The following is an 18,109-nucleotide window of genomic DNA, read 5'->3' as shown; positions in this document are numbered from 1 at the left end:
GACAATGCACTGCGAATGACACTTGACCATATAACGAATGGAGGATTTGCATCCGCTCACTTTTTATATGTGTTGCTGGAAAAGCACATCTAATTTGATAAAAATCTAACTTCCAGCTATGAAATCCAGAGAACTTTTGCACCTGGCAAAGGTTCAGGTGGAAATCTATCACAGGGTGGGTGATGAGACCTGAGAGACCCCTGGTCTCTAGTGGAAGCAAATGCTAGGCAGGGGAGGTTTGCTTAGGAAATGCTGATATTTTCTTTGCCTCAACCGACTTAGGTATCGGGATTCCTGTCTGACACTAAGCAGATAAGCTTGGTGTGGGGTTTTGGGGAATTGAGCGTGCCCCGGGGGGGCTGAGGGCTGGCCCAAGCAGGGTGGATTACCTGGGAGTAAACGGCCAGCGCTGCTCCTCGCAACCCAGCTGGCTTCTGGCCATCAGGGCTGGCTGCCCCACCTCGCTCATACCCCACACACCTGCAAACACAGCAGGAGATCGTCCTGTTTTCAAGCTTATCACCTGGTCAGGGTGGTGTAAAGTCGTCTTCCTCAGAGGGGCAGCTGCACTTCTCACCTACGCAGGAGCCCTCAGCGACTTCATGTGCAGGTCAGCAGAGGAAGAGTTTGAACGTGGCTCAGTCTGTCATGCCTCGGTGAGCCCATCCGTAACGCGGAGGTGACTCTGGTTTTGTGTTTTCAGCACCTCTCTGGTTGCAGGATGGTTTCCCTTCCCTGCCAGCGGTCCAGCTGCTCCGTCATGGGACATGGCAGCCCTGGGGCACAGGGACGTGGGCAGCGGGGCTGCCTCAGGGATGATGGCGGGGGCCGTTCCTGGGCACCCCAGCCCAGAAGGTTGGACCTGCCCCCCTCTGGCAATGTCCCGTTCCTGATGAGAGCGTGGTACGAAAACCACCCGTCTCCTTGCTCCCTGCACGGGTGTTCCCCCCTGCGCCTCCCTCCCTGAGCCTGGGGATGCTGTGGGCAGGGGGGCAGCGTGCCTGGGCCTCCAAACCGCCATTGTGGCATCCCCACTCGGCTTTACGGGAGCACAGGGCCTTTCCCCTCAGAGAGGGATCCCTGGCCTCCCGTTCGTGTCCCAGACGGGCCAAACAAGGGGGCCTGAGGCTTCAGTCCGAGCAGGGGCTGTGCTGGAGCAGCCATGGGGTGGGGGTCCCGGCCAGTCAGGGCCGCTGAGGCCCATCGGTGCCTGAGACAGGCCGGGAAGCTGCCCAGCTCCTCTCCCCCGCGCCGGCAGGATTGGCCCTCGTCCGCCTTCTCCAGAGCTCGGGGACACGGAAAACACGCAGCTCCTCCCGCCATGCCTGGAGTGTGGCCACCGGTGGCCAGAGGCCGCTGCCGGTCTCGCTGTGAGTCAGGGCAGGACACGTGAGGCCCCAGCGCCGGCCCCAACGCCTTCCCGCCCGCCTGCCATCGCGTGCGAGGGCTGGCGCTGAGCACACCCTGCCCCGGGATCCCGAACCATCGCACAGCCCTGCAGGTAAGTGCCGGGGAGGGGTTCGGGAGCTTCTTGTGGTCGAGACCGAGGGTGTTTCGGGGTTGTGTCCTGGCTCTGGGTACATGGCTGGGTTGTGGTTTACTCCCCGAGGGATCACACCGCTGTACGAGGGGTTGTGGCGCTGTGGGGGTAAGCCACAGGACTTCCCTGTAACCCCTATGTCTTCTTGACTGGACTTCCCCATCTTTTAAATTTTTTTTTTCCTATAAAATCCTCATGGCAAGCCCTGTACTTCATGCGTAGAGGAAGATTTGTTTGCCTTACTTTTACTTAGACTAAACCCATGAGCTCTTCTGGCTTCTGATGAGCTCATTTTCTTCCCTTCAGAGCTTTCCTACAACCACAGAGAAGAGCACGCAGCACATAAGGAGAAACACAAACCAGGTAATTTCAAATACTGTATGTAAATGTGTATGGGAGTGCTGCCATTACATTACCAGGCAGCAAACCGCCCCAGGTTTGCAGGTGTAGGGCTGGCAGCGGCACGGCCGCCATGTCCAGGCTTGCTGCGAGAGCCGGGAGAGGAAGGAAGCGCTGGCGCTGAGGCAAGGGGTGGACAGGCTGCACCCCCTCCCTGCTCACCCCCACGGGGACGGTCACACCGAGCCCGGGGAGCTGCCCTCCCTATGGTGACACACACTCGCTGGGTCTCTCCACCTGCCTGTCTTCAAGGACACTGTAAAGATTGAAAAGTCTGAGTTTTGCTACTTCTCTGTCGTATTTCAACTGTATTTGACAACAGGAAGGCAAACAGATGAGAAGTATCTTGTGGCATTGCCCAAGGAGACTAGAGTAGGAATGGTTTCAAACTGAGCCAGTGTGGATCGGTTTTTGTCGTCTCGCTGGCAGAAACTACCAGCTTTCACCACGGCCACAGTCCTCCAAGACATCTTCCCGTGGAACTAACTGCTAGGACCAACTTAAGACTTGTAGGTGTGCTTTATGAAACTTGTTTGGTTTGGTTTGAGAGAAGGGCAGGGAGGGGCTTTATGTTTAAAATAAAATCTGGCAAGATTTGGTGTCAGCATGTAACTTAAAATGAAAAGTAAATGTAGTTTCAAAGGGAAAAGGTTTATGACTGTCTGGTTTTTGTCGTGAAGTCAGAACAACCTTATTTTACTTTATTTACGTTTTTTGCTATCCCGTTGAACAATTTCACTCGGATACATTTCATCAGCTAAGCAAAAAGTTGTTGTGTATGGCAGTTATTAGCCTCACTTTCTAAACAACTAGGAGAAGTCTGCCTCTGCACACAGATTTTGTTCTAACATGTTAAAAAGACCTTGCTGCAATTAAGTTCTGATTTACTGTGGGGAAAGCAAGATGAGGTCTGTTGTTCATGTCATTCCCCAATGAGCTCACGGCCAGGCTCAAATGACAGTATATCATCATCCTTCTCTCATTATGAGGTATAATCAACTAAATCACTTTTAAAACATACAATGATTAAATGCCTATACTTATCCTTTGTTTAGATCTGCTTTTCTTTGCAGAAGAGCCACAAGAGAATTAATTGTCCATAGTCTAAGGGAAATTAGGTACCCAACTTCCTTAGTTACGTAAAGCTTGGCGACTGACTGGGCTTAGCTGTGCTGGAGGCACAGAAAGGGAGACAGGAGCAGACGCTGGCTGCTCCTGGATCCTCTTGTGGCATTCAGGTCTTATCATAGCAGGATGCATAAGTGCATTAGGCAAATGTGTTTCTGTTGCTGGTACAGCTGAGCAGTCCAATCATTCTGGCCAGCAAATGGAACAGTTTTAAGGTAAATCAGTCTGATAGCAAATGAGGTTGACAGTGTCTCTTCTGCCTTCAGTGTTGAATCTGCTTTTCCTTTGCACATGGTAGGACAGATCTGCTAGTGCCTACTTGCTTGCTCTGTCTTTGGAATGAGGCAAAGCCGGCATAAGGCAGCTGCTGCGACAGGTTTGTGTTACAGGAAAAGCAACGTGCCTCCAATGTGCCAATGAAAGTGGCCTTCATGAGGTAATAGAAGCCCCAAAGACAAACCTCCTGAATTTCACTCAACAGTGAAATATGTGGATATTTATAAATATTTTTATGAAATGGACTTCATCAGTCAGGAAAGAAATGGTTATATTTAAAGTAATTTTGTTCCTTTAGGCCTGATATTTCAACTGTGCAGTCCACAAATAGGTCTAAAGGATTTAACTTACAAAAGCAAACACTGTTGCAAGGTTTAAGCTGAGTAAATAGGAAGGCAAGAAAGATACTGAAAAAGGCTGAAAACCATAGCTGGAGATAAATAACTGCACAGAAATTACGTTCTTTATTGTGCAGCCGAGAATGAGTTTATCCAGGGTGTGGTATGCTGGATTCCTGTATTTCAACATCAGCTGTTGCTTACCGGGGCAGAGAGGACAGATGCGTTTCCTGCATTCCCTGTCCGGTGCTCACAGTCTCACGTTGCCAGTGACTGTCACACAGTGCTGCTGCCACAGCTACAGCAGCAAAGGCTTTAAGTCAGGCAAGGTTTGTGGGAGAGGTAAAAGCTTTTATTAGACTAATTGGTAGAGTTCAAAGCTTGTTTGTCCAAAAACTTGCCAGTTTTTCCATGTATATCAGGTGGTTAGATAAAACATATTACCTGTCATCGTAGATGTCTTGGATAAGACTCATCGTCAGGAATGATTTTAAAATGTTCTTAAAATATTAATTTTTTTTTTTTCACAGTACATCTAGGAGTTAGGTATGCAGTTTTCTGGGCTTAGCCTTCAAAAGTAGTTAAAGAGGTTATATAATTTTCCCAGAGCCAAACAGCAAACCACTGGCTAAAAAGAGTTTCAAACTAAGGACCTCATCGCTTGAAGAACACCAAAAATGTGGGACCTTGACCCTGGTTCCAAGGGAGGGATGGGTTTTGCAGCTACTTTCCAGTCTGTTTGCGTGTAATTTACTCTGAGAACTGACACACTAAAAAGTTGTTCTGTTTCCAGAATGAAGATGTTCTTGCTTGTGTGCTATACTATCCTTCTGAAGATATTAACTGGACCTGTTTTGGATTTTGTCTTAGAATATTTTTCTGACTGATACTAGAGAACTGAAACTGTCTGTAGGAAAAGAAACAGTTTTCCATCTGGAAAATTTAAAGGAAATACTTAGTTTTCAAATTGCTTGATTGAAAGTGTTTTGTTGAATGGACCCAAAAGTCATATTGTAAGAAAAAGTGTGGGTGTATAAACTGTTTTCCTATTGCACTGTGCATAGTGGAAACTGTACTTTAGGCTCCCCAAAAATCTTCTTTTGCATCTCAGTACAATAGTGTTTTAGCTGAAATGCTGTATGAGGGGAGATGCAGTCAGTGCAGGATGCCTGGACCACAGTAGGCGGAGGCAGCTGTTCAGAACCACAACCACCACAAAAAATGCATCATCAGAACAAAACAACCTCAGAACAAAATTTCTGGGGCAAGTTTAGCAAAACAAAAGGAAACATTGGATTTTGGGGATGTCAGAATGTTTTGTTTCCATGGCAAATACTAGTAAGAAATCTGGGATGGACCCTTACAAATTTTTAATTCATAAGCCTAAAGTTAGTGGAAATTTACTTTTCATGACAACTTCGGAAGAACAGACGTTGAAGCGTCAAAGTCTTCTGTGAGACAAAGTACGGATGGTACATTTTAAGTATAAGGATGTCAAAGGTACGGAATAATCATTCTGTTTTGTGAATGGAACAGGGCCTATTAAGTTACTCACATCTGTGGTAAATAGTTAATTAGACACCTTTGTAGCTGTAAAAAAACAACAATGTGAATGATCAAGTCAGACTTCTTTTCGTTTTACTCATGATGATCAGACTTTTGTTCTTTCTTAATAACCAAAGACCAGCCAGCAAGACTCACTCAGAGGAGTCAAGAATGGGTCCCAGGAGGGTAAATGAATCATCATGTGAAACTCCCATTGCAACAGAGAAGTGATTTCAAAACTAAAGCGCCCAGAGATAGATGCCATGTTTGCAGAAAATCAAGTGTAAGACAGAAAAACAGAGAAGTTCAGATCTGATCTGTTTCTAAATATGCTTTTTCTCCCCTTTCGAACAGGTACAGCAATGGAGAACTTGAATATCATATTTCCAGATTTTACTGAAGAACAGCAAGGTAAGGGTAGCACACAAAGATCAAAGCTTCGTCTCATTCACACTACACAACAGTGTTCGCTAGAGTAGTCTTGAGTCAATGAAACCTGTTTCCTCTGAAAACACACTCCATCCATCTCCTTGCTTGTAAGAGACCAGTAGTTAGTTCCCAGCTCTTCCACGGGCTTCTAATCAGGCCTTGGGGTATGTGCTTGTCAGAATTTTAATGCACAGCAAAATCTTCATGCATCTAATGCCTAATGAGCTATCTCAATACCTTGGTATCTAGCCCTTTGTGTCTTTGTGCCTGTCTGTAAAATAGCGTGGTCAGAATAAGCACCCATAGTAGGAATACTTCCCCTGCTTCTCTAACTGAGACAACAGCATCACAAAGACATCAGTAATTTGTATGGACTATCGACATTTTTGTACTTTTTTCTTCACTATGAGTGTGGTGAGGCACTGGAACAGGTTGCCCAGAGAGGCTGTGGATGCCCCATCCCTGGCAGTGTTCAAGGCCAGGCTGGCAGGGGATTGGAGCAACCTGGTCTGGTGGAAGGTGTCCCTGCCCATGGCAGAGGGGCTAGAACTAGATGATCTTTAATGTGCCTTCCAATCCAAACCATTCTATGATTCTATACCAATTTCTGGCAGACCGAGTTGCTTTATACAGTACAGCACTACTCTCTTTCCTATACGCTAACACACTGATGTTGGGCAGCATGTTAGATCTGATGTCTGTCACTACACCTACACTGAACACCACAGGAACACTACCATGCAACCCACCTCTACTGCTGCACAGTGATTGGCTTGTTTTTCCTCCCAGACGTTTTCCAGAGAGTTTTTACAGCTGATGCCAATTACTTGGAGAATCATGAGAAAATGGACCAGTCCTTCTGGGAATCACTTGTAAAATGTTTAGCCACCACTGACCCACCCATCCTGAATGCTGAAGAAAAGAACAATGTAAGTTACTACAGAAACATGCATCCTTTGTAAGACGTTGCTTTACAGATACTTTTATACTTCTCTGATATCCTTTGGGGAGAGAAAACACACACGCCAATTGTCTGGTATGCTAGAACATGCTAAATGGTGTAAAAGGACACTTGGATAAATGAGACTTGGGCACCTGCTTTTTACTTCATTGTTCTCCATGTGCAAGAACAACTGGCATTGTATAAATTCTTCAGGATCAGTCCAGCTCACCATTTTCTAGGCAGGACCATTGTTAGTAACATTTTGCTGTAAGACACTGCAGAGATTGCATGTCCATTTTCATACCCTATAACTATATTTTTCCAGCTCTTTAAATAGTTAACTATTACACACCATGTTTTTTTTCCCAGTTGACAGCTCTGCTCTGAGTTGCTGAATGGAGTTTACATTCTCTTCCCATATTTGGCATTACTCTTTGTCCCTGATTTCCCTGTTGTATAGTAGGGGCAGGGGATTACAGTTCCCACAGATGGGGTGAGATACATTCATTTATATAGCAGGGTATGTTTTTACAGGCTATGTTTTATGGGGAGGACTATTTGCTATTTACTTACCTTTCTTTCAGCTCCTCAACAGCTGCGATGTCCTGCCTGGAGGCTGTGTGGCCTGCCTGAAAGCCATAGAGAAGAAAGGAGTCAGGGCAATGGCTGTTCTTTACCTCTTGCTGAAGACAACCAACCCATCTGGATATAGGCAGCTGCCCAGCTCCAAGGGAAAGGGTGAGTTCTACCTGGCTGCTTGTCAGCTATTTTGTTAAAATTACTGCAGTGCCGGTGGGACTTGACACCAATTTGAAAACTCTGATATATGCTTGGAAGTGATTATTAGTGAACAACTAAAATGTCTAGAAATACTGCTTAGAAAAGTCACTTAGGTATGGTGATAATGGGAGCCAAAGATAGTATTTTACTTTAGTTTGACTTGGGCTTCTTCTGCAGAAAAACGCATGTGTGTTTAGGGAGAGAGGATGTCCTGAGATGATGCCAAAGAAATTTCTCTGGCTTAAAGTGGTGCCCCAGTTTTTCCTGTCTAGCTGGATTCATGACACCCAGGATACTTTTTTGCATGGACTGTTATCCAGCCAGCCTGGACCATTCTGAGCTCTCATAGTGGTAAGAAATCCAAGCTCAGTCACTGAAAATATTTTTGCAAATGGTCCTAGTGTTGTCCCACAAACAGAGTTCATTTACCCAGTGTGCAAGCCAATAACACACAGAGTCAAGGTATTTTCAAGTTAATTTCATTGATGCGCATGAATGGGTGCCTGTCTCAATACAGCATACCTTTGTCTCAAAAATTCCCACGTTTATATACTTAAGTAATACATATTCATTATTATTTCCCTTAACGATTGGTTCTTTTTTCTTCACCTCTCATGTAAATTAGTGCGCAGACTCTGCCTTCTTTTTTCACTGTCTTCTTTTGAGTAGGTGGTATCATTTGAATAGGTGGTCAATGAGTCGGTGGTTGAGCTCTCCCCCTGTAGGAACTGCCTTTTACCTACTTCTTCCCTAATCTTGGCAGTTCCAAGCAGTTCTTAAAGGTTTGTTGATCAGACCATGATCCATTATGTTTTCTGACATAAGCATTCTACCTATCTACAAAGCCCCATTGTCTAATAGTTTATTCCTAATCCATGTCTAGTTATTGTTTCCCTATTTTAAATATTAACCAATGGGGGGGGGGGCACTGTACACAGGACTTTAGCAGCTCCCTGGTTATTTCAGTCATGTTATACATATTAATTGATAACACTAGCAGCATATGTAGTAGCACCTAAAAGGAGTGGCTAGAGGATGCCACTCAGGGTGCTGAACCTGGCAACAAGATAGAAAAAGACTCCACTGCACTTCTCATTTGCCCAGTTGTGCAATAAAGTAAGTGCAGTTCCACAGGGTCTACAGAGTCATTAATTGTCTTTAATAGATCACAGAGCTGCACTCACTAAAGATAACCCTGAATTTAACTGGAGATACTCGAGGAGATCCTGTTCCTGCCTTGATCAAACATGTTCATGAAGGGGAGAGACCTCCCAGCCCGGACAGCAGCCCAGCTTTGGTCATGTCTCAGAGTAGGGACGTTTGTCACAGCAGAGACCCCCTTCCTGCTCTTGTACAGTGAGCACCATCAAGCAGCCAGGGGGGAATCATGTCTAGCTGCGTATGTCCAAATACTAGAACTAATCATGAAGAGATGCACAGACCCGCCGGCCCTCAGCACAGAGTTGAATTTGAAGCTGTTAAGAATCACCTGCAGCTCCAGCCAGACAAGGCAGGAGCACTTCACTGCCTGGCCCAGAAGTCAGCACCCTGCAGATTTCTCCTCCTTGGTGATTTTTGCCTAGCTGGCTCCGAGGGCTCTGCTTTTGTGCCACAAGAGGGTGCTGGCACTGCGGCATAAACACAGGAACTCACAGGGCTGAAGGGAGAAGTAGCCCAGAGAAGGGTGAGCAACCCCTCTCCAGCTAAAGCATCTTTTCAGCTGCAGCGGCTATTGCTTCAGGAAGTGGAGATTTTCACAGAGGTAGCATTATGGGCAAATTAAAGGCCAGAATATGAAACTTTAGGCATCTACCACAACCATTTGAGAAAGTCTAAACGGTAGGGTATATACTGCTTTCATTTGTAATGCTTTGTACTACTCCTTGTGTGCAAAAACCACAGCTGAAATAAGACCAAGGGTGTGATTTCCTGTCAGACAACCTTTAATAAAGCATTGTGGAATCTGTCATTGTAGAAGAGAGAAAATGTAAATAGTTGTTTCTGATATTTTTTTTTCCTCTCTCTATAAAACAGATGAAAAATTGAAACTCCTGAAGAGATTAGAAAGGAATCTCATGCTTTCACAAGGGGAAAAAAAGGCTGAAAACTCATCCCATGAGTCCATGGATGAAGATACACAAGGTAAAGAGGATTTATTTTATTTTTCCCTGATACATAACTTAGTCTGATTGCATGTTCGTAAGAGATTCACAGAGGAGACTTGCAGCAATTTAGTAGCAATTCTGCAGAACTCTGAAAAAAGTAAGAAATTGTGCAAAAGAGAGAACACAGAAAATAATTAGTACCCCTAGATTCGTTGTCAGTGAAATAGTGGCTGCCTTCCACTCTTGTGGAAGCTGGAGGTTTCAGAAACATAGAAATCTGCTGCAAGATTTCTTCCCAAATAAAAGATCATAACTTCTATCATCTTCAGTGCCTTTATGGTCTAACTGAAGCCTGTGCTATAGCAGCAGGCAAAGAATAATCAATGTACAGTAGTAGCTGGCAATGCTTTAGTACTTCTCTAGCATTTCTTATTAGCAAACATCAACAGTGTATCAAAAGTCATTTTGGCTGCCACTAGACCGTTTCATTCATGGAAAATGAGAGAGACTAAGAAGTGATAGGCAACATGGAAGTGATAATGCTGATACTGGCTTATTCTATTACAGAAAGCCGCTAGCTGATTAAGATCAAATGAGTTGCATTTAGAAATAAATTTTTCAAACTAATCAGCAGTGCTGATGATATATGTGTTTAAAATAAGAACTTTCTCACTATACCCCTTTATACAAATTATTCCAACTTCAGATTTTGCTGGTTTTCTCCTATTCAGCCAGCTTTGAAGAGAGCTGCGAGGCAAAAGCAGCCAATAATGATCCTTCCATTTCAAAGCCTTGATTTTTTACCTACATATGCCACAGCCATTATTGTATTACAAGCAAACAATGACAGTGCTGTTGTTTCTGATACTGTTGACACGTTTTTCTTTAATCTGATGAAAAAACACTTTCTCTATCCAGACAGTGATGGGGAAGATTTAGGAAGACAGAAGACTGAAGGCCAGTTACTTGGAGGTAGGACAAAGCGACAACAGTATTGTTTTTTACTAGAGACAACCAATATAAATCAAAAAAGGATAATTTCTGGCATTCTTTGGTTTGACTTTTGAACAAAGGTATACTAACATGTATAGATGTAGGAAAATGACCAGTCAGAATTTGGCTGTAGGAAAGACATCTCCTATGAGATGAAGCTCAAGTAATACTAACTCTCAGCCATGCCTTGTGGTTAGAGTTGAACCAGGAGAATAGCAAAATCTACCGTTGTGGGAGAAGTCCTGCTGCCTGGGTCTGTACAGCTGCCATTGAAATGCAGCAAAAGAGTTTTGAAAATATCTATTGCAGCCACTGCTTATGGGGTCTGCATTCAGCCCTCAGTGCTGACTGGAGATCATCAGAGAGGACCACACCTTGGATCTTGTTCCTGAGGCTTTTCCTTTCCTTCCAAACAAAAAATGAAAAATAAGTGCATTATTGATGAAGAAAATGTGCCACGACAACACACAGAAATAGCTATCAGCTTATGGTATAGAACCATGGATGTAAAGAAGTTAAGGCTTTAATCATGTAATTAATGTCTTAAATTGATCTCAGCCCAGGTGTAAGAGTAGCTCATTTAAATTGATATTAGGAGATCTAATTGTCTTACAGGAGTCTGATTCTACCCAGCTCCAGATATTGTGAGAGATGGAATAGGGGGGGTTAATAATCCATTCATGATTCCAACTTTCAACCTGCATAACCCACAACAGAGCTGCCCTCTCTAATGAGTTCGAGTTGGTATCTACTTTGTTACTTTACACAACCACACTAATTTCAATAGAGTTGCATGAGCTAGGACTGGCAGCAAGGTATGCATACTCATTATGGATATTAATCTACATAATCTTTGCATAATATTTTAGGCATACCAGCAGAGGTTGTTCCCTACAGAGATTCAGGTAAGCGTTCCCAGATAACCTCATCCTGCTGGAAGGAAGACTGTAACTGCAGTTTCTTCTTTCTGACATGCATATGTATTAAAGAATAATCCCCTGGCTGTAAATCCATTGGTTTCCTGTTAGCCTTGTATTGGACCTGGGCATGGTGCAGACATTTTGTTGCAAGCTTGTCCTAGTGGCTGGCTGATAGCAGGTGATTTGTACAAGGAGTTCTAGCAGATTAACCCTTTTTTTTTGTAGGCCTGCCAGGTTCTCACAGGATCAGCTCACAGCAGTTGTCATCCTTTTTAGGGGAAAACCCAGCGATTCTATTGGGCAACTATTCAGTCTTTCCCAAGAAAGCTAGGCAGTTTTCAGCATTCCCTGCAGCCATCTATCTCCTGCTGAACAGGGATGCAAGACTGGGAGGGAGCTGTAACCTGGTTTCCGCAAAACAGCGATACTCAGCTCTGAATGCCTTCTTCACTTAGCTCAGAGCACAGAGCATTCCCCAACAGAAGATACTAGGTGAAAGCCAAATGACAAGCAACAGAGAAACAGTACCAGCTGAAAGGCTGGAACATTCATTCTAAAGGCAAACTTCCTTTTATCAGGCACTGCTGAGCAGCAGCAGAACAGATGTAAAAAGCCCATAGCAGGAAATTTTCGATGGCTTGATTGCATTACGAACCTCATCCCTCCCACTCCCAGGCCAATGCCACATTCATTAGTTAGGAGAGGCAGACAGCCCAACAGACTGGCCTTTTTCAGAGGACACCTGCTCAACCACTTTTCTTCTGGGCAGTGGGGAATAGTTGATGCAACTTGGACTGTTTCAGCTGAGGACAGAGTTGGGAAGAAGATAGAAATTGCAGCATAATCCCTAGGGGAGGTTTTTGAGTTACCTGTCCTCAAGGGGCTACGTCAAATACTGGGGTAGAGGAACACATTGTAATACAATATTCTCCCCGCAATGCCAGGTGCAGAAAGAGGATTACAGTACTTTTTTTGGCTTCTCCACCTCTCACCATGGCTTTTGTTGCTTCAGTTCTAGATTACTTCAATACACCAGACTGAGATGCTGAAAAAATTTAGCTAGTGCAGGACACCATGCCTACTGTATTGGACAGGTTCCAGTGATACACATGCAGCACTTGTGATCCCAGCTCTACTTGGTTTTAGCAACTGAATATTAACATAGAGGCCATCAATCTTCTACTACCCAGCTATTTCAAAGAACCTGGGATCACTATCAATAGTCAGTTTTGTTGTTATCTGTTCTTGGGCCCTTTTAACTTCTTTCATTTCCTGTACTTTCAAGTACTATTTTGTCTATACTGAGTCACCAAATAGGTGAATACTCACTGTGCGTGCTAGTGCTGATAATGGTGGGAAACAATATATTTGTATTTTTACCATCAGAAATAATAAAACTGTGTTGCTTTTCAGAGATTACCAGAAGAGAGGATTCAATTGCAGATGGTAAATACAAACAAGCAAATGGAAGTTTTTCTTGTGGATGGTATCTTTCAGGACTGAGTTTTACTTAGTGATGAAAGTTGTACCAGCTCCTTGATACCTAGATATTTCCTAATCAAAAAGTAGAAGTTTGAGAATAGTTATTAAAATGTACTGTAATGCTTTAATAGAAGAAATACAGTGCAAGTCATTCCATGATGTAAAGTTACAGTGGGACTATTGCATTTAGGAGGCAGATTAATACAGAACTGACACCTGCCAAGTATGAATTGCTGTTCTGATAAATTCTGCGTCTATAGATCATTCATACAACTGCACAGAACATTTGTGAGTCAAAATAGTGCAATGCTATGTTAACATTAATAATCAAATAACTGAGTTTGTCCCCAAACCAGAACTTGCTCAATCCAGCATGCTCAAAGAATCAAAAATGTGACTCCAGTATCAGGTGACACAGAACAGAATTTCTTGGCAAAGTTTAGTTGCTTCACAGTTCAAAAGCACAATAGCAAAAGTCTGTACCTCATTTGGAGTACATTTCCAGTACTCTCTTGTTACATCTTTAGAGAAAACTAAATTCACTGCCAGGCAGTGGTTGCCTGGATGCATAGTTCAATGTAAATGAAATCAGCATCTAAAACTTGTGATAAGTCAACTCCCAAAGGCTTATATGCAACAGACTGCCTGGGGGTCCTCTCAAACAAAAACAGAAAAACTTTCTGCTTTGAACACATCATTGGAAATCTGATAAAATATTCAGCTCTTTCTGACTTTTGACAATATAATCAGAGAAAGAACACAATTTGGCAACTCTGCTCACAACTAGCATAGAAAAAATGCTCTCTATTTAAACCTCTCAAATATCTAGCTTGTTGTTATGCTGTTCTTTCTATGTATCAGTGTAGCTAGCTACAGGAGACTAATTGTCAGCTACAGTTCTTAATTGGGGAGGTGCAGAAATACTTCAACATCAGGCTTACGTAGACTGATGGTACTCATACGCTTAGTAATGAAGATGGTTATATTACTGTAGCTGTGACTGTGCAAAGCACGCAAGTATCAAACTGAAGATCCCTTGTACTACTGCTTTACTCCCCCACTGTAATTCTGAGACTATCGATTGTTCCAGACTAGACAGAAAAGTGTGCTCTAAAACAATTATCTATTGCTAATGCAACCATCTGATTAAGCCTTTAAAAAAAAACAAACACAAAAACAAAAAACCCTGCTCTTTTGGGGGTGATTTTAAAATTGTTGATTGGATCTTTCTGAAAGGCTTGCAGATCTTTCCTTTGAACAAACAGTTTTACCTGTATTCTGCTCCTAGAATTGATTTCAGATACAAAAAGGGAAATAAACTTAAAACTCCTTAATTTGAGAGTTTCACGGCAATAAAAGACATTTCTTTTTTGTAGCATGTAAGAACACTCGCCTCCATCAGTGGACAGTACGGTGGATGGGCATACGGAAGGATGGTAATTTTTAAAAATTTTTTTTTTAAATTCAACTGCTGTCAGCCCTGTTGAACCTTAGTACACAAATAAGATCTCTGACTCTAAAACATTTTCATTTTTTTTCTTGACATGAGTAGTTTGTTGAAGTGCATCAAGGCTTCTCAATGAAAATCATCAAGACTTCTCAGAACAACTTGTGTGCATCTATGTTTTGCAGTTGAGTCTGGTGTATAAGACCTCATGTGGAAATAGACTTTGTTCGCCAAATGATACATTGTACCTTAAGGTGTATTCGTAAGGGCCACGCCTGCGATTGCAACCTAATTTTCCCTCTCTATTTCAGATGAATTCTTTCATTTTGTCATTCTTTGCTTTGCAATTGGAACTTTACTAATTTGCTACTACTACTACAAAGGTAAGGCAAGACTTCAGTAGAAGGATAAATTGTTGCACACTAGAAAAATGAACAAAGCCAAACATTTATTTTGTTGCCTTAGATTGGACTATTTCTCTTGGAACTGGTTTAATCACCTTTGCCTCTCTGGAAACCACTGGGATATACTTTGGTCTAGGTAAGTGTATCTATAGCTGCCAGCTCTGTATCCACACTAGGAATACAAGGTCACACAGTCATTACACTGCACCAGTCTATAAAACAGCTAGTGCCGAGATTCCGTAAATCATCACACAACTATCCTGTAACATCTCATTCACAATTACACAGTGTGGCTGGAGACAAACATGCCTTAGTGACACTGAAGGGAGAAGTTGACTCATTTTTCTCAATGATCACAAGACCCTGAGTCACCTCTTTCTGCAGCAATGGCCGAATGCTAAGTTGCCATGACAACGTGTAATTTTAGCAGCAAGGCAGTCTTCCCAGATAGACTCTATAAGCTGCTGTGCGCTCAGGCTGCCATTCATTCCCCTGGGACTGAGGCAGCTGAACACCCTGAGGAAGAGCTCTCAGCAGAACCTGGATGGCAGCAGCTACTGAAAATTAGATAGAAAAAATGGTGATTCTTGAAAAATCCCTAGGGATGTCATAGGAAAGGTGCAACTAGCAGCAAGTTACGGCTTCCCAGCTGAGAACAGAAATTGCCTTTGTAATCTTGTGCTAATATTTTTGGTAGGTTGTGGATGGTTCTCAGGAATCAGTCTTGTCGCTACTTTGTTATTAATGATACTGCAAAAGTGCTTGGGTTCATTAGTATTGCAAGTGTCAGTGTTTGGGTTTTGCCATTTTTCTATTTTTTTATGTTTTACATTGCTGTCTGGCTCATCTTGAAAAAAATGTTTGTTTTCACAATTAGTGTATCGAATTCGGAGTGTACTTGACAGCTTTGTTCCTCTGATTGGCAAATTCAGGCCAACAGGTAATAGTGATCTTCTTACTGACTGCATGCATATTCCCTAGACCTTCCTGGGTACTTAATTTTGGTCAAGTCTTAAGACCTCTTCTCTAAATTACAATTTCCAGTCTTCTTAATTAAAAAAAAAAAAAAAGAAATATTTTACTACAGTTCATGACAGCTGTTTGGGTTTGAAAATGAATTATTCTTGACTCTTTCCATGTCACAGAGCATTTTCACATTTTTAATACTTTACTCTGTATGGGGTATTAACTATTTCCTGACAATGTCCAAATAAGAATTCTATAGCTCAGTTAAAAATTCAGGGTGGGGGGTAGGTTTCTCTTGTTGGGTCTTCAAAGAGACTCCAAGCTCATGTTTATCCGTGTTCATGAACACAAAACATGAAGAATGCTGAAAAGCTGCATAGATACATGACAATTTGAACACAATAGTCCTGACAGTCTTCTTTTTCTTTATCATACAGGTATGAGGAAAGCTGCCTAGCAGGAGTATTTCAGGACAGTTCCACAAAACCCTTCTGGCTGAATTTCTAGTATTAAAAAAAAAAAAAGCTTTATGAGGCAAACATAAAAACCTAATGGCTAACATGAAATATAGAAGTGTTAGACCATAGAAAGACATCATTCCCTCCCCTCAAAAATAAAGCTGAAATTGCATTACAGGGTCCCATTCTTTCTTCTGAAGTGATTCGTGGCTCAGCAGAGCTTATAAGACAATCTAGATGCAGGTTTGTATTTAATTCCATTAAAGATAAACACATTCTTCCTCTCTCCCCCATGCAACCATGTTAGTCTGCCTATGGTGTATCAAAATCAACAAAATTACCAATATTATCCTCCGCTGGTTCTGGATTAGGCTCTGGATGTTTCAGTAGGAATCTTGGCAACCACAAAGCCACCGCCTCTTCACCCCTTGTGATGTTGCAAACCAGGCAAACGCCAGCTGCTTGCTTACACGGTTGAGCCCCAACAGTGCAATAGCACTGAAGCAGATTAATTTATTGTGGCAGAACTCAATATAGTGGGCGTATAATGATTTCACCCAGTGAAAGCTGGTGAGATTTTACATGCAGTGACATAATGGTGCAGTAATGAGATTATTAACAGCAGCAAATTTCATCTCTTCTTCTGAAAGGAAAAATAAAAGTGCTTGATTTGACTCACCCCCCAACATTTTTCTTTCTTTGAGTAAAATAAAGTGCAACTTTTACATTCCTTTAATTTTATAAGGACATGTTACACATAATATATGTAGGACTAATGCAAGTGTAGGCAGAGTGCAAAAAAAGGGGATACCTTAAATTTTCAGTAAAAATGTAAGGTCTTCATACCCATAGAAGGATGAAGACATCAAGTCAGACACAGAGCCATAAAACGTGAAATTGTAAGGAAAAGTAAATCTAAAAGCCATTAGCCCAAACAGCCCAGAGTTTTAGAGAAGCAATTTCAAGCCTTGCTCAGAAAATCAAAACACTTACTTTTTAGATGTACTTAATTTTAAATTTTAAGCACCAGCGTTGATCGTTCTTGTGTGTTGCGGTTCCATTTGCACATCCAAAAATATGAGCAATTGTATGAAGGCCTGTATCAACACAGCACAGCAGTTACCTAACATGTCAGGGGTTAAATTAAGCAGTAAGGATGAATGCAAGTTATTTCATAATATTTATGTTCTCATTTATATATACTATTTACATGTCTTTGTAGAAATAGCCTGTCACACCAAAATACTGTAGATTTTGTGTTGTTAGTCTGCAAATAAAATCTTGCTCAGACCAGTGTAGCATTGTTAACATCAAATGGCTTTTGGGCGGACTGAAAAGTTTGCATAGTCACCCTGCTCTGACAAAAATTGCTTTTTTAGTTTCCTCTGCTGTATAACATCCTTCTGAAGGGTAATCATGGAAGTCAGGATGAGAAACATATTTTATTACTAAATATGTTTTCAAATTTGGTACTCTGCAGTCAACAAAATAAATTTTTAATTTTTTTTTTTTTAAACAGAAGTTGCTTAAAGGTAAAATGAGCAAAACATTTAAAAATCACCCAGTGGAACACATCAAGCAAGATGAACAGCTCACCCAACTTGGAGCAGCTCACATGAGAGGAGTCAATTCTATAGAAAAAAGCAACTTACATGTTCAGCCGCATCCTCTTGGGTATCTGGGAATTTCCTGCTGTTCTTTCAGATCCTTCTTCTTAAGTCCATCTCAGTGTTTTAAAACACTCCTGCCTCTTGCCCAACGGCAAGGCTCTCATTCTGGTCTCACGTATCACCCTTGCTGCAGCACTGGCCAAGCACTCAAAAATACGATACAAGTTCCTATGAAGAGTTTCAATCTCCTTAAATGAGCTTGTGTTCACTAAGCTACTGTTCTCCAAAAGTTCAGCAAGTCGAGCCCACAGCTCATGGCCCATTCCCATAGCTCTGCTGGGCCTCC

At 42.4% G+C, this 18,109-nt stretch overlaps 1 protein-coding gene across 3 annotated transcripts; it reads left to right on the top strand.

Moving 5' to 3' along the window:
* The first annotated feature begins 725 nt into the window (after positions 1-725).
* Positions 726-17,702, top strand: TMEM40 (transmembrane protein 40). 3 transcript variants are annotated; one of them, XM_010572733.1, is made up of 15 exons: positions 726-1,501; positions 1,847-1,903; positions 5,581-5,637; positions 6,445-6,584; positions 7,183-7,336; positions 9,413-9,520; positions 10,402-10,455; positions 11,346-11,381; positions 11,622-11,630; positions 12,810-12,842; positions 14,255-14,314; positions 14,637-14,708; positions 14,791-14,865; positions 15,607-15,669; positions 16,133-17,282. In XM_010572733.1, exons 3-15 carry the CDS (start codon positions 5,589-5,591, stop codon positions 16,150-16,152), a joined length of 873 nt encoding a protein of 290 aa, XP_010571035.1. In that variant the 5' UTR covers positions 726-1,501; positions 1,847-1,903; positions 5,581-5,588; the 3' UTR covers positions 16,153-17,282. The 3 variants fall into 3 exon arrangements, with proteins under 3 accessions (XP_010571035.1, XP_010571053.1, XP_010571045.1); XM_010572751.1 differs by lacking the exons at positions 15,607-15,669; positions 16,133-17,282 and adding an exon at positions 17,673-17,702; XM_010572743.1 differs by lacking the exon at positions 11,622-11,630.
* Positions 17,703-18,109: the final 407 nt, after the last annotated feature.

The sequence above is a fragment of the Haliaeetus leucocephalus genome, unplaced genomic scaffold (genome assembly GCF_000737465.1).
Source record: "Haliaeetus leucocephalus isolate CR32 unplaced genomic scaffold, Haliaeetus_leucocephalus-4.0 Scaffold2, whole genome shotgun sequence".
In the NCBI taxonomy this organism is placed as follows: Eukaryota; Metazoa; Chordata; class Aves; order Accipitriformes; family Accipitridae; genus Haliaeetus; species Haliaeetus leucocephalus.
Note: the sequence above shows the minus strand (reverse complement) of the source record. Positions and strands in the feature narration are given on the sequence as shown.

What these genes read in the sequence shown, in the direction of transcription:
- TMEM40 (XM_010572733.1), top strand. Translation starts at nt 5,589, where the DNA reads ATGGAGAACTTGAATATCATATTTCCAGATTTTACTGAAGAACAGCAA. An exon ending in ATGCTGAAGAAAAGAACAAT is followed by an intron (nt 6,585 to 7,182) that starts GTAAGTTACTAC and finishes CCTTTCTTTCAG; the next exon opens with CTCCTCAACAGCTGCGATGT. An exon ending in TGGGATATACTTTGGTCTAG is followed by an intron (nt 14,866 to 15,606) that starts GTAAGTGTATCT and finishes TTTCACAATTAG; the next exon opens with TGTATCGAATTCGGAGTGTA.